The sequence below is a fragment of the Musa acuminata genome, chromosome BXJ3-10 (genome assembly GCF_036884655.1).
Source record: "Musa acuminata AAA Group cultivar baxijiao chromosome BXJ3-10, Cavendish_Baxijiao_AAA, whole genome shotgun sequence".
NCBI classification, from domain to species: Eukaryota; Viridiplantae; Streptophyta; class Magnoliopsida; order Zingiberales; family Musaceae; genus Musa; species Musa acuminata.
This window is the reverse complement of record NC_088358.1, coordinates 26,978,201-26,992,862: the sequence shown is the minus strand read 5'-3', so window position 1 is coordinate 26,992,862 and position 14,662 is coordinate 26,978,201. Positions and strand designations below refer to the sequence as shown.

Below are 14,662 nucleotides of genomic sequence, written 5' to 3'. Positions count from 1 at the left end.
TCATGAGCACTGTGATCTCACAGATGGCAGAGATCTTTCCCCACATAAATGCAAAAAGGTTTAGGTGGTGATTCGTGCAGATCCCACACTAACCAAGATCATGTTGGAGGTTTCTTTGGCATATTGGATGAGTAGAATATCACTTGCAAGTCAAAGAACGCAATTTATTATGCTTTCAGATCACCTTTTGGCAATTAATGCAGGGATATGCCTGTTGGAATCGTCTTTGGAGTTTGGTGAGTTTGGAACTTATATTAGGTGCCATTAATCCTATCTGAAAGCTCCATTGATGTGAGAACCACAAGTCAACGTATTGTGAGAGCATCCTACAGTACTGCATCTCTCTGCACACAGAGAGAGAGAGAGAGAGAGAGAGAGAGAGAGAGAGAGAGAGATCTTCAATCACTGCATCTCCTGCAGCCAAGTAAACATCATCCCCACTCTTTTATTTTTGATACTTGCACTCGAGATTCTTCCTCATCCAAGCATAGAGTGTCTTCTAGAGGATTTCCAGCCCACTGCTTGATGTCATCTTTTCTACTGCAGAACAGTGCGTTCAGAACAATCATATTATCTTTTGTTGTAGTGTAAATAGGACATTGTAAATACACTGTTTTCTCAAAGCAGTACTGCAGACATCAACAAGTACAGGACAGCTTAGGCATTGATGGAGCTTAAGTGAGATAGTGTTGTCGGGTGATTCTGATGTGCTTATCCACCCCCATCCATGTCTTGAAGGTGAGAAATGACTTTGAGTTGGAATATTCCATCAGCACAGGGAACTGTAAGAGCAGTGTTTTGTCAACAAAGACAGGTCCAGAAGCACAAAATCCCCCACTAAAGCACCTTTTGTACTGAAAGCACAAGACAACAGAGTGTCCAGCTTTCCACCTTTCTTTTCCGTATGGTGCTTTTGACCTATAACCCCTAGCATGAACTCCATTGCTTGAATGATATGCCATCACCGTGTCATCCATGGGTGAATTATCCATTTGTTGTTTTATTTTTTTATTGGTATATCTTATTTTTAGTTTCTTTTTTTCAAAATAATACTATATATATATATATATATATATATATATATATATATATATATAACTAATGGGGGAAAGAATGTTTAGGCCGGTCCATTAGTACGGTTCACCGTATCCGGAAGCGAACCGCTCGACCTCGTCCTCTCACCTACATATGGTTCCCACCACGATCACCACCGCCACAACCCGCTTCTCGATTCCTCCAGAGTTCGTGTGAGCAATTCTAATTCGAGAGTCTCTCGGCAGACATCGACGCCACCTATTTCGACGGCAAGAAGCGGTCGGAGTTGGGGCGGTTCTTGCGGAGTATGGATGGAGTTCTTGTACCCAGCCGCCAATGCAAGCGATGAGGACGCGGTCGCGATCGGGGGAGGCCTTTCAGTTCGCCCGTAAGTACTGAAATCTGACCCCCCAAAGTTTAGAGACCTAGTTTTGTCACCGTGGAATCAGGATGCCGGATCGAGTACTGGTCGACATAAATGACAAAGATTGGATCTTGATGCGGCCAAAATGAGGCAGCGATCTTTGGCGTGCCTCGGGAGCGCTCAAGGACGCGCCTTTAATGACCGGGGCGAGCCTTTGGTAGCGAGCTGGAAAGGCGAAGCCTCCAACCCCTATCATAGTTCATGGTCGTTCAACAGCAACTCTTTTACTGCTACCACTAGGCCACTGGCTCGTGGGGGGAGCGAGAGAGAGAGAGGATGGCAGCTGTCGGTTGGAGACGAGATCACCGCCTGTCAAGAGCGATCGCTTTCTGTAGCTCTGAGCGGGCTATCGACAAGCCTGTCCGGTTCGTTTTCCGCGACTGCGATCCATAAAAAGCACCATTATTGCAGACGAGAAAGGGAATGGAATACAAAAGCCCATCTTTACTAGTATTCTTAAACCACGGTAAAAATAAAACCAGTTTAGACTTCTTAAACTATGTCATTGAGAGTCTCGGAAAGCGTGCCACCGCCGCCCGTGTCTGGGGCTCGTGCGGGCGAGGGTGGCTGGATCGAGAGGCTGTTGGGTCATTGGTTTCTTTCTTCTTTACATCCCCGTGGGCTTCGAGGGGTGGCGTCTTTTGTAGTTTAGTTTAGATTTTAGTCCTGCGCCATTGTCGCTGCCGAGACACAGACCTCAGATTAATATCTTAGGGAGAACCGGAGGAGTTCTCATTCGAATCCTGCCGGTGACGGTGAACCGTGAACGCAATCAGTTGGTGTTGATTCGTAGAATTCGAGGTGCTGTTTATTTGGAATTTTAGGCATTTGCGCTAGAAAAAAAATTCGATTTTTGGTCTACTTTACATATTTATATGTTGCATTTGATATTTTCAGATGCTATTTCGGACATTTTTGGTGATTGTTTTCTCTTCGACTGTTTGCAATGAAATAGTGTGCCTAATGTTTTGCTTTTGGTTTTGGCTTTTAGGGGTTTGGCGTTTTAAATTAAATATATAATACATTTTCTTTTAGATCTTCGATCAAGTATTTGAAATTCTAGGGTTGCTGATTTTTTCTTTTCTCTTCCACATTTGTTTAGTTGGCGTTTTGTGGTGTTTGGATCGAAACTATCACCAGTATATAGAGAGCTTCAAAAAGTATAATTTTTTATGAATTGGAAATTAGTTGAAGCATTGCAGGAGTGAAATCATTTGTGATGTTTTCTCGCTAAATATATGTATATACCTATCTTGCTTTTATAACAAATTACATATGTCATTGAATCAATATGCTCTGTTGTTGATATAATTCTGGTCTTTCAATGCTGCTGCTGATGCTGTTTTAATGCATAGAATTTACATTTTGGTCCTTTGCGCTTTGGTGCTTCTGATTGTTTCCCCCATCTGTTCTAAATGCAGGTACAGCAGCGGGCTCAGGAGACTGAATTACCTTTGGTGAATCTTATGCTTATGGTCCTTAAAATGGCACGAAGAGCTTTCTAAATGGTGTTTGGTTCTGCTTCTGGGCAGCAATCTGATTAAACATGCTGAGCTTTGACAAGGGAGAAGATAACTTCTTTGACGCATATGATGAGATCAGGACTTCCATAGATTCCTCATCATCTGAGAACTCTTTTGTTGCATCTCAAGAATTGGAGCTACGGACACTGGAATATGAATTATGGACAAGGGAGCCAATGAGTGTTCAGGATAGGCGAAAAAGGTTCTTTAGAGGAATGGGTTTTGATGAAATTGCGCCATCTCCCATAGTCTGTTCTGTGGATTCAGTTGGCTGCTCTATGTGTACTGAAGAGTCGACAGTGGATTTATCAGTAAATCAGAGGGACATGGAAAGAATTATGGAAAGCAGTGGTCCTGTCTCGAATGGTATGTCATCTCCTGATGTTGATGCATCTGAAGACTCTTTATGTTGTATAAGAGATCTCGATAGCGGTAGGAAATTTATTGTTCATGAGCTTCGGCAAGATGGTTTACCTAGCACGTTGAAAGAAGTTGGCTCGGGCAAGTTGATAACGCTGCATGAGTTTGAAGATTTACTTGGCCTTTCATGGTCTGCTCAGAAGTTATTACGCCGAGAGGCTGCCGCTTCTGGTGAAAAGACTGTCTGCAGTCTTGATCCAAAGAAAAACAAATATTTAAACTGGTGGAGAAGTTTCAGAAAGAGGAGGCAGTGTGTGGGAGCAAGCAATTATGATATTTCTGTTAAAAAGTCCAAACTAACCAGGTTGATAGGAACAAGGGTTCATCGATATAGAAAAAGTTGCAAGGATTTAACTGCACTATACATGGGTCAAGAAATTCAAGCACACAAGGGTTTGATTAGGACCATGAAATTTAGTCCAACTGGGAGGTACCTGGCAAGTGGTGGTGAAGATTGTGTCATATGTATTTGGCAGATTATTCAAGTTGAAAGTTCTTGCACATGTGTTGCTCCAGAAGGATCATCCACATTTGTTGGTAAGATCAAAGACACCAAGCTGGTTCCTGGAAAAGATAGCAATTTGGCTCCTGTTCTTATTCCAAAAAAAATTTTTAAGATTGAGGAAACTCCTTTGCAAGAACTGAGGGGGCACACAAATGATATCTTGGACATATCTTGGTCCAAATCCAATGTAAGTTCTAATGAACCTAGCTCCTTAATCAGAAGTGACTTTCATATCTTCTGTTTCTATGCTAGTATTTGAAGTTCCATTGCCAAAAACAGTGTCATCTCTTAGCTGTAAAATCATAATTCATTCTCTAAGATGATATCAGGGTTTTATTCTTTCTCCTTAGCTTCTGAGTTGTCACATGCTATAACACTTTAAAACTAAACTATTGCTGAAAACCTTTTGTTTCACGTCTTTTGTAGTATGTATTAAACTTGCCACATTCTTATTTACTGTACTCCAATTTTTGTTGCAGTATCTGCTGACCTCATCTAAAGATAAAACTGTACGCCTGTGGAAAGTTGGTTGCGACGGATGCCTTAAGATTTTCCAACACAAGGATTATGGTAAACATGAGAAGCAAAAAATATTCTTTTTTTTTTGTTTCTTTTCAATTGCTTTTTGATACATATTCAATATTTGTATGTACATGGCTGTTTTAGTTCTTTATATGCATAAGCCGAGTTGGTTTTAGTTCTCATACATGTCTTAGCATTTTGTGTTGATATTTTTAGAATTATTTTGCAGTGCAAACTTTTGTAGTCGGGTTAATTGGTTTGCTATGCTCATCTCTTTTTTCAAGGATAACTTCCTCTGATTCTGTTTCATTGTCTATGAAAACCAGTGACATGCATTCAGTTCAACCCTATTGAGGATAGATTCTTTATTAGCGGTTCAATTGATGGAAAAGTTCGCATTTGGGAAATTCCGGAGAATCGAGTGACTGATTGGGTTGATACAAAGGACATCGTAACTGCTATTTGTTACCAGCCAGATGGAAAGGTTTCTTTCTGACTTCAGTACTCACAATTATGCATTGCCTAATTTCTTATGTTTCAGCAACACCGTCATTTTGACATTGTTCCTCCTATTGAACAGGGATTTGTTGTTGGTTCTATTAAAGGGGACTGCCGCTTTTACGGTTGCTCAGGTATATTTCAGGTTTTGATAAATCCTCTTTAAGCATTCACCAGTCTTGTTCATTTCAGCAAAAAAATGAAAAAAGAAAACTTGTGTCTCTTTATAGAACACATTCTTTTCATTTTTATTGATATACCTCCTTATTGAAGTTTCCTTGTCCCTTTTATATAGAATTTAGTTCTACTTCATAGCTTCTTCAGTTCCTGTTTGTCATTTCTCTTTTCTTTTCTGAATGTAGCTAAAATGATTCAACTTGACCTGCAATTAAGTCTCTGCAGTAAAAAAAAGTCTTCTGGCAAGCGAATTACTGGGTTGCAGGTAAGGCATCTGACTCTGTTATGGTTGCCAAGCTTGTTGTTCTATGTAAAAATTTGTCACCCATAAGTCTTCATCCTTGCAGTTTTGCCCAGAAGATTCTAGAAGAATTATGATCACATCAGCAGATTCTAGAATTCGGATATGTGATGGGGTTGATGTCATCCTCAAATTCAAAGGTTTAGCATAATTTCACCTTTCAACTTTCTTAAAGTCGGGTTTGATATGCTGAATTTGTTTGGATATATGTATATGCATGTGCTAGCCTAACATTGATTAGAGATAGTTCATTATTGTTGATTTTGTTCGACCTAGCTTCTTGAACTGGAAGATCTTTTGAAGAGAACTTTGATTCTTCGAGAAACTTATGTAATTTTTATGAGCTCTTGTTGATATATATTTGAGCATACAACATGAATAACACATCCTATGTCGATATACAACATGGATGCAATATGAATAACTCTGCGAGAAGAGGAGTGTAAATGTCTATTATTTGGGTAACATGTCAATCAACTGCAATTGTTGATAATCTTTCTTGATAAATTCTACTTATTTGCTTATATTTTATTTGATAAACAATGTAGGACACAGGAAAGCCAAAAGTCAATTGTCTGCATCATTCAGTTCAGATGGAAGACACATTATATCTGTGGGTGAGGACTCCAATGTCTATATCTGGAACTACAATGGATCAGGCAACCTACCATGCATAGGTGCCAAGTCAATTCATTCATCTGAGTTCTTTTTCTCCAGAGGAGTATCTGTTGCAGTGCCATGGCCTGGCGTGGGCTATAGAGAAACTGATGTTGGCAACAACACTCAGATTTCCTCTCTGCCACACAAAATTTTGGAACCATTCCCTTGGTTAAAGAATTCAGATTGCTTTTCTCTTGGGACATGGCTGTTTTCTGATGGTTCGTCAAAGATGTCAGCTACATGGCCTGAGGAGAAGCTCCCTTCGCAAACCAAGCCTCAAATACAGCCTGATCATAGCTGTGAGCGTAGTAGCCATCTCCATCATGATTATTGGAGCCTCGCTCATATGGCGGGCACATGGAATTTGGTGATTGTAACTGCAGGAAGTGATGGAACCATCAGATCGTTCCATAACTATGGATTGCCTGTTCAATTATGAAGCGAGAAGAGACAATGTGCAATAACTAATAACTGAAACGACATTGGTGATCTGATACTTGCACATTATGTGATTGTTACAGATAACTAATTTACACCACAGACATCTCTGGAAGATCAGTTATGGTTATCTGACATATGCATCTTATGACAGCATGGCCATGATCTATCTGGTGCTTTGCTCGGGAATACAATTTTAGGAGTTGGTGGTATACTGTAAAGCATATGGTTGCAAAGGCTCCATGTTCTGATGTTCCATTTTTCAGACAGAACAGAGTGAAATGATTGGGAACAGCAAAGGACCTCGCTTTATCCTTTTCCTTTTCCCTTGTTTCTATGGAAAAAGAAAAAGAGGTGGTTGTGGAATGGGGCAGCAAAACCAGCACAGTTTTGTTATAGTCAGAAATGTATCCTTTGTTGCAAGTAACCACTTATCTATTTTTGGGAATAACAGCTGAATATTATTAGATGGCTACGGTGTTCTTACATTCAGATCAAGGATGTTGGTTTGCTTGTTCGAGGCATCCACAAAATTGTATCTTTCGAATTACTGGTGTTCTTCGTGAGACCGGCCATTAACATTGTTTTGGCTTGCTAAGCAGATATTCAAGACCCGTCACAAAGAGCCTTCTCATTGAACTTCAACTCAATACAAGCTTATGTTTATACAGGTATGCTTCTGTAACATCTGTAGATCAAACAATCCAAGTGAAAAAAACAAGGAAAATAATTTATACTTGCAATCACAACAATCATTGTGTTTTATTTTAGCCCTTGCTAAGATAAGTCTTTTTTTTTTTTTTTTGGCTTGGCACCATGTAGCTCTGCAACACAGTAATGCATCGTCTTCCCTTTCATGAACAAATTTGCAATGGCAGAAGGATGATGCTGTGGTTATCAAATTCTCTGCAGATGAGTCTCTACGACGATATCGGGAAGCTCCATTTCCCTTTATGCCAACTAAATAGCTGATGGGGCAGGCAGTGCTTCTACTTCTTCAAGCGTGTAAATAACATGAATTATTATGGAAACAGTCAATTGAGTATTTCAATTTTGATTGACATTTCAATTGACTTGTAGCCAAATCTTATCCGGCAATCACGATATAAAGTTCACCTAACATTGCGATAGAATATCTTGTGATTTTTGGTACGAGTGATTGGCAAGGAATGTTGTTCATGTTAATTGACGATTCAAGGCGGATAAAAGTCCACCATGATTCTTTGTTGATATTTGTAGTGTGGTCGATAAGTCAACTTCTGTGCAATCAGGCTACATTAAATTCATGGATAAAAGTCAAAATTTGATTGAAAATATTAATTAAAAGTTGAGGATCCCATTCAAATCTACCTCAAATTTGAAGGTGAAGGAGAAACATTGGAATGAGATTTGTCCCATTCACTCTAAAGCAAGGTCTGAAGTGTACTGCCGTATCAGGAGGTATGTACCGGTCCGACAAGTTATCGGTACGTGGATCGTCCGGTACCATTACAGTATTATAGTACTATACTGTTGGATTACTACAGTATGAAAAAAAGTATAAAATTATTTGATACACTAGGGTGTACCGTTCGGTACGTCCTAATATACCGTCCGATACATTGGTATCGTACCGTATTGAGCCCGGATTGAAACACCGATATGGTACGGTACAGCAAACCTTGCTCTAAAGTGACTTCAAGAAAATAAATAAAACTCAATTATGGGATCAAATAATAAAAAAATTATTTTTCAGTCATTCATTATATATATATATATTTGGGTGGGGGCAGATATGCTATTTCTCAACTTTGAAAGAATATATATGTAAAACCATCTTTTCTAAAATATCCTCTATTTCTCTAATTTATAATTATTATTTTTCACTCTTTTTCCTCTCTTATATCCACCTCGATGATTTCTAACGGGGAAATTCTCAGGCAACCGGCAAATGGCCGTCTTCTCCCCTTCCCTCTCTTTATTCCCCGGCGCCACTCTCTCCTCTTTCTCTTCATCTTCTTCCTTTGCTCCGAGGCTTAGAGCTCCGTCGCTGATGCTGGGCGCTCGCAGCAGGACGCCTCCTCGGTCGGTCATTAGCTGCTCCTCCGGTTTGGCCTCGGATTCGCCCAATTATCCAAGGTTTGCTCTTCCGTGGGCTGTCTTTTACACCTGTGTCGTGCCGGCTAACTGTGGTGGGGATTGAAAGAAAAGGATTTTTGGGGGGGATGATCGTGTGTGTTCTTTGCCGAAAGGATGTTGTGGGTGTAGCTGTCGGGAAACGGAAATGGTTTTCTTGGTGGGTTAAAGATTCTTATTTTCTGTTGTTTTTTTGTTTTTTAGGTAATTGTTAACCGCCTTAGGGCGCTCGTCTTTTGAAACGACGACTAAAAGACGATCTCTTTCTTGACTTTTCGTGAAATGCGAAGAAGAGCTATATTTCTACCTATTATAGTGCTTCAAATTTTTGTGACCATTAAAGCCGATCTTGTAGCTTGAAGGGGGATGAGTTCATAGTTAGGAGAATAATAAAAAGGAGAAAGGAAGTTGTTTCCGAGTTCTTAACTTCGAGGTCATAAAGGAAACATAAGAAGCTTACAAAGGGTTGGAGAATATCTGACTCTATTTGCTCGACGGAAGAGCTGTTGATGGGTAGGGCTTGCTGAACTCTCCAGCAAATTATGTCTTCAGGTAGTCTGCTTGCCATCTCAAAAAGGTCATCACTTACGGAAGAAGGGCAATGCTATCAATGAGTACTGCCTTTAATTATGCTTATCTAAGCCTGTTACTCTGATAGTCTAATTTTCCTTTGCGGTAAGATGATACTAGGATACTAAGACTATGTTCTGATGCAATTTTCTTTCTTTTGAATATTATTTGTGTGAAAAAGCTAAATACACATCTTAGTGATTTATTTCCATCATGTATAGGCCTCAAACAGCAACCATGGCTCCCTTTGGCTTGCTCAGAGATGAAGGTTCCATGCCAAAGCCATCATATAGATGGCAAAGGGTTTTGCTTAAAGTAAGTGGAGAAGCACTTGCTGGAGACCACGCTCAAAATATTGATCCAAAGGTAATTTTTCTAGATTCATTACAAACACGGAAGGGAAAATACTTTATGATCTTGTTGCATCTGTTGTCCACTTCTTTGAATCTATGGCAAATTGTAATCATAATTTTTATGTCATTGCATGAATACTTTAAAGAATTTTTCCATGGCAAAGAGCAATCTAAGGTGGTTCTCTTTTTATTTTAGATTTTCAGATTGGACTGGTTCCGAACTTAACAAGTTCAACTTGTTCAACAGAAATTTAGGTTGGGCTAGGAATTGGGACTTGTTATCCTTTGAACACTTAACATTTAGAGATTTAGTCTTGATTTAGTCCTCTGTTGCCCTCATGCCCTGGGGGTCTGTTGCCAGCATACTTGTGTTGGCAAGATGCCTTACCTGTGTCTTGGTCATGGGGCATAATGTCTGTCCCCCGCTGGCATGAAACCAGTGCACAAGAATTTAAATCTTTTACTGTCAACAATAATATGAATTGCTAGAATGATATACATCTAAGAAACTTTTGGTGATTGTGAAAACTTGATAATATGTCTTTCATGCCAACTTGATAGTATAACTGTTCTTATGCTTTACGAATGTTGTTAGTTGTTATGGTCTAACTACATTCCACAGATTGATGATTGCCAATTTTCTTTTGTCATGTGACATCTTTACTAGATTTTCTTCCCAAACTTTGTATGACTTGCTAAATATGTCCATAAAATTTTCTTACCAAAGAGTGAGAGCTTTTCTATTCTTGCCTGAAGGTTTTCTCAGTGACATGTTGCAATAATTCTGCAGATTACAATGTCTATTGCAAGAGAGGTTGCTTCTGTGACTAGACTTGGTATTGAGGTTTGTCTTCCTTGATGTCAATTCATCTGATCTGCTGTTGTTTTGATATTTTAGTTGGTTTGTTCTGATAGATTTTGTACTGCAATACAAGTTCTAGTATATTATATACTGCAATACAAGTGCTGTCTCCATCAAATATTGCATCAGTGGAGGTACCTGCACATACAACATTTCTAAAACATTGCCTTTTTAATAACCAAGTGCTAGAGAGGGTTACTAATAATTTTTTGAAGAGGGTACTCTGTTAGCACAAACAATGCACAATTACTTATCTGGTTAGATGACCCATAAATTTATGACCATAAAAGGGATCTTTTTCACTCTGTATATGCAGGCAAAATTTATTTGATGGAATTAATTTTTTTGCTCCATACTGTATCTACTTTATTGTTCTAAGTCTGACAACTTGCAGTCTTTTCTAGGTTGCTATTGTGGTTGGTGGAGGTAATATCTTTCGAGGTGCCTCCTGGGCAGGCTGCAGTGGTCTTGATCGTTCCTCTGCAGATTATATTGGGTACTAATTTAGATCCTTCTAAATAGTTGAAAAGACTTTGCCTTATTTATCGTTGTTGTGCCTAAAAGATAGTTTACCAATTAAACTCAGTGTTGGATTTAGATTTGTTAGCTTGTGGTCAGTATTATTTGCTGATGGTTGTGGATGATGTTCCATTGCGTCTGCTGTCCTACTTTGTTGCTTTTGTCTGGAGTTTGATCAGTTTTTACTAACCGATAAGATGCGTAGATTACTAGTCAAATGGTATGATAATTGAAAAAGGTTTTTGAATCTGTTTATGCACTTGGTTCTTACCTTTTATTCTTTGTTCCTCTAAGAAATCAAATCCATACAAACATGATGATGGACAGTGGACATGTTAACCATTCCCCAAAACCTGGGAAAGTTTAAAAGATTATGTGTACCTACTCTATCGTTCTGCCAGTACTAAGACTATAAGGTTCAGGTGTTGGCTCCTTTCTTGCTAGAACCTTTCTTATAGAGACATAGAATATGATTTAGCTTTTATCTGTAAGGACAGTTATATCATACAACATCCAATGGCCAAATCTGACTCAATAACTCATTTAGCCTTTTGTATTCTGGTGGAGTATGAGTGACATTTCTGTTAAATCAAAATTTAATCACATGCCAACTAATGTTTGGAAACTCAACATTTTTTATGCTTTTTCCCTTTTTTTTTCCTAACGTGAGTATAATGTTTTAAGCTCCTCAAGTTGTATCATGAAGTTGGGTTCACAATCTTTGGTGTAGCATCAAATATAATAGAAATTCATTAATATGTGTATGGGCAAACAGTCATTTTGTTGTTATTATAGAAGATATCATAAGTCAAACTGCATTTCAGCAGTGTAATCTTTTGTCATCATTTATTGATGAGAAACTCTAATTTACAGAATTATTCATTTGAGAACATTTCCAATTGTTAAACTTTAATAACTTTAAGCTAGTGTTATAGAACTTCTGGATAGCATTACTATATGCTACATGCTTGCCCTTTGATTCAGGATGCTGGCAACAGTTATGAATGCAATATTCCTGCAAGCCACAATGGAGAGCATTGGCATCCCTACTCGTGTCCAGACCGCATTTCGCATGTCAGAAGTTGCAGAGCCGTACATTAGGAGGAGGGCTGTTAGACATTTAGAGAAAGGGAGAGTTGTTATATTTGCTGCTGGAACTGGCAACCCGTTCTTCACAACTGACACTGCTGCTGCCTTACGTTGTGCAGAAAGTAGGTAATTAGTGTGTGCTTACATATCTGCTTCCATGTTCAATAACTTGAGTTCCATTTGTCTCCACCAAGTTGCACAGTATTTGGCATTTTAAATTGTACTTTCAGCATGTTACATAGAACCATAATTAATGGTATCTCATTTGTGGTTAACTTTTTGCTTTGTAAAGGAATGATTGAACCAGTATGGATAAGTCCTATGTAGGCAGGAAGCAATTGATACACTTTTCCTACTAGAGTGGCAAGAGGAGACTAGGCATAATAACTAGATGTATAAAGAATACCCAAAAGCTGGAACGAGAAAATCACTACACAAAAATATCAAAAGTGCCCTTAGAATTTCATATAATCCGAAACAGCAGTGGATCGGTAAAGTAGCATGCTTCCTTCAGTTTGTTTCCTTTGCTAATCATCCACTTCTCATCACGGAGGGTCCATTCTTTCCAGATGATTTTAATATATGAATGTTGTGAAAAGCCACTAAAGATCTTATTGAACAGTCACATAATTAGTTGAAAAGAGTTCTGTATTGAAGAGTACACTAAATGTCATCTCAGAATAGGAAAGTATTTCTCCAGGAAGACTCTCATCATGCTATCTGTTAGTTATCCAATCTATCCAATTGGCAATCAGATAATGGTCATCATTGAGTATATATTTGTGTCTGAATTTCTATTCACCAAATGACTTGTCCTATATTATCTCTGTTGTACAACACAAATTATATCTCATCCATTACTATGTGGAACAATGAAATATTATATTCACACCCACACCCTATTTAAGATCTGTTAGTCTGGTTAATTAATTTCAAGTTTCCTGGAATCTTGCCAGTAGGAAAAAGCTTGAAAAACCATGTCCTTTTCCCTCCAGGTTGCTTAGTGGCAGGCTCATTCAGAATGAGCCTGTTTGAATAAGGTGACTCTTGGCCATAAGTTGAAAAGTGTTGGCAGGTTATGTTTTCTCAATGCACCAAATATCAAAACATGGCTCTCTTACATAAACCACCTTCTGTTATTGGAAAAATTTTCTACTCACTTCTTTGCAACATCATATCCAGTCAATGCAGAGGTTGTGCTTAAAGCAACGAATGTGGATGGCGTTTTTGAGGATGACCCCAGGATCAACCCAAATGCTCGGCTTCTCGACAATTTGACCTATCAAGAAGTGACATCGAAGGATCTCTCTGTGATGGACATGACAGCTATTACGTTGTGTCAAGAAAATAATATTCCTGGTACAACAAAATTATTGCCACCTTGAAAAGAAAAATAGTTCACAATAAATTTTGTAGCCCAATCTCATTAAACTCTATTATGCAGTTGTTGTGTTTAACTTGACAAAACCTGGAAACATTGCAAAAGCCATTGTTGGTGACAAGGTTGGCACTTTTATTGGTGGAAGGAATCAGCAGCAAGGATGTGATTGCAGCACACTAGCTCACGAGTTGAGAATTCTCAATGAATTTGAAACTTGAGTTCTTTTTTTCTTCTTCTTTCTTTGGGAGGCAATTGATGTGATATGCTTCCTGCTTCACAAAATTGCAAATTATGTAACTGTAGGAACTAGGAACCATACAAGGCGCTTATTTTCAACTTTTGTTAGATATGCAGAATTGCAAGTTGAACTTTTGGCATCATAAGGTAGTCAATTACTCTAAAAGTTTCTTTTGCTATGTCAGCATCAAACAATGCATGTTTGTGCTTATCATCCATATCAAAACATGTTCTCTGAATTAGTGTGCAAGTTACATTACTGGTGGTGGGGTTGCTATTGACATGACTCAGGTCAAGAACTTTTTGATGTGCCAAAAATATGTCTCTCCTTCTGTGGTGTTATACAAACTTAGATAGAAAACCCTAGCTTCAACTGGAAAATGGTACAACCCACTATGTTCTGTTTGTGATTGACTTTGTGGTACAAGTTATGAATCCATGGTGTTGTAATCTGTTTAAACTTTACTCCTTTACATGACAATTTGTGGTTTCTTTGAGTTGTGTAATTGATACTGTTTTTGGCTTTCTCCCTCTGTTCTTCACAACTGCATCATTCAAATCTGGACACTGAAACCGGGCATGTTGGATTAATTCTTTGCTTGAGATCTGTGTTCATGTGATCGATCATTGTTCCCTTTATTTATTATTGGCATGTAGAACAGGTTCACATGATACATGGTCAGAGTCCCTCAAGACCACCTGTTTATATCGTTATCTATGCGTTGTAGCAGTAGAATATTGCAGGGCCATTATATGTATGTCACTGTTATGTTTTCCAAAGCCAAGTTATATGCTTGTTTGGTCACATGTCTCTATTTTCATTTATGGTTTTACATATCTATCCTTGCAGAGTTTGAAAATATCATATTTGCCCTTCCAAATATCGGATCTGATCAAAGTTTAGTCAACTAATGTATCCATCTTTAATGATGCCATCCTTTTGCCCAATTGCAAATGTCAAAATTGATCTTATATGGGGGTAAGAAAGTTGGATGGATTATAATTAAGTCTGTGCTTCTAGAAGCACGCAAAC

General features: G+C 38.5%; 2 protein-coding genes across 6 annotated transcripts; both read left to right on the top strand.

Annotated features, from left to right (window-relative positions):
- Positions 1-1,146: 1,146 nt before the first annotated feature.
- LOC135583680 (2-deoxy-glucose resistant protein 2-like) lies at positions 1,147-7,636 on the top strand. 5 transcript variants are annotated; one of them, XM_065170778.1, is made up of 9 exons: positions 1,147-1,423; positions 2,881-4,094; positions 4,387-4,477; positions 4,756-4,913; positions 5,010-5,061; positions 5,290-5,369; positions 5,452-5,545; positions 5,954-7,174; positions 7,416-7,636. In XM_065170778.1, exons 2-8 carry the CDS (start codon positions 3,006-3,008, stop codon positions 6,502-6,504), a joined length of 2,115 nt encoding a protein of 704 aa, XP_065026850.1. In that variant the 5' UTR covers positions 1,147-1,423; positions 2,881-3,005; the 3' UTR covers positions 6,505-7,174; positions 7,416-7,636. The 5 variants fall into 5 exon arrangements, with proteins under 5 accessions (XP_065026850.1, XP_065026846.1, XP_065026849.1 ...); XM_065170774.1 differs by having other exon boundaries at positions 7,326-7,636; XM_065170777.1 differs by lacking the exon at positions 1,147-1,423 and adding an exon at positions 1,434-1,824 and having other exon boundaries at positions 7,326-7,636.
- A 748-nt stretch (positions 7,637-8,384) lies between these two features.
- LOC103968373 (uridylate kinase PUMPKIN, chloroplastic) lies at positions 8,385-13,868 on the top strand. The gene is made up of 7 exons (XM_009381556.3): positions 8,385-8,621; positions 9,410-9,554; positions 10,332-10,385; positions 10,808-10,899; positions 11,907-12,133; positions 13,194-13,370; positions 13,456-13,868. Exons 1-7 carry the CDS (start codon positions 8,434-8,436, stop codon positions 13,608-13,610), a joined length of 1,038 nt encoding a protein of 345 aa, XP_009379831.2. The 5' UTR covers positions 8,385-8,433; the 3' UTR covers positions 13,611-13,868.
- Positions 13,869-14,662: the final 794 nt, after the last annotated feature.

What these genes read in the sequence shown, in the direction of transcription:
- LOC135583680 (XM_065170778.1), top strand. Translation starts at nt 3,006, where the DNA reads ATGCTGAGCTTTGACAAGGGAGAAGATAACTTCTTTGACGCATATGAT. An exon ending in TATCTTGGTCCAAATCCAAT is followed by an intron (nt 4,095 to 4,386) that starts GTAAGTTCTAAT and finishes TTTTTGTTGCAG; the next exon opens with TATCTGCTGACCTCATCTAA. An exon ending in TGTCATCCTCAAATTCAAAG is followed by an intron (nt 5,546 to 5,953) that starts GTTTAGCATAAT and finishes TAAACAATGTAG; the next exon opens with GACACAGGAAAGCCAAAAGT.
- LOC103968373 (XM_009381556.3), top strand. Translation starts at nt 8,434, where the DNA reads ATGGCCGTCTTCTCCCCTTCCCTCTCTTTATTCCCCGGCGCCACTCTC. An exon ending in TGACTAGACTTGGTATTGAG is followed by an intron (nt 10,386 to 10,807) that starts GTTTGTCTTCCT and finishes AGTCTTTTCTAG; the next exon opens with GTTGCTATTGTGGTTGGTGG. An exon ending in TCCTCTGCAGATTATATTGG is followed by an intron (nt 10,900 to 11,906) that starts GTACTAATTTAG and finishes CCTTTGATTCAG; the next exon opens with GATGCTGGCAACAGTTATGA.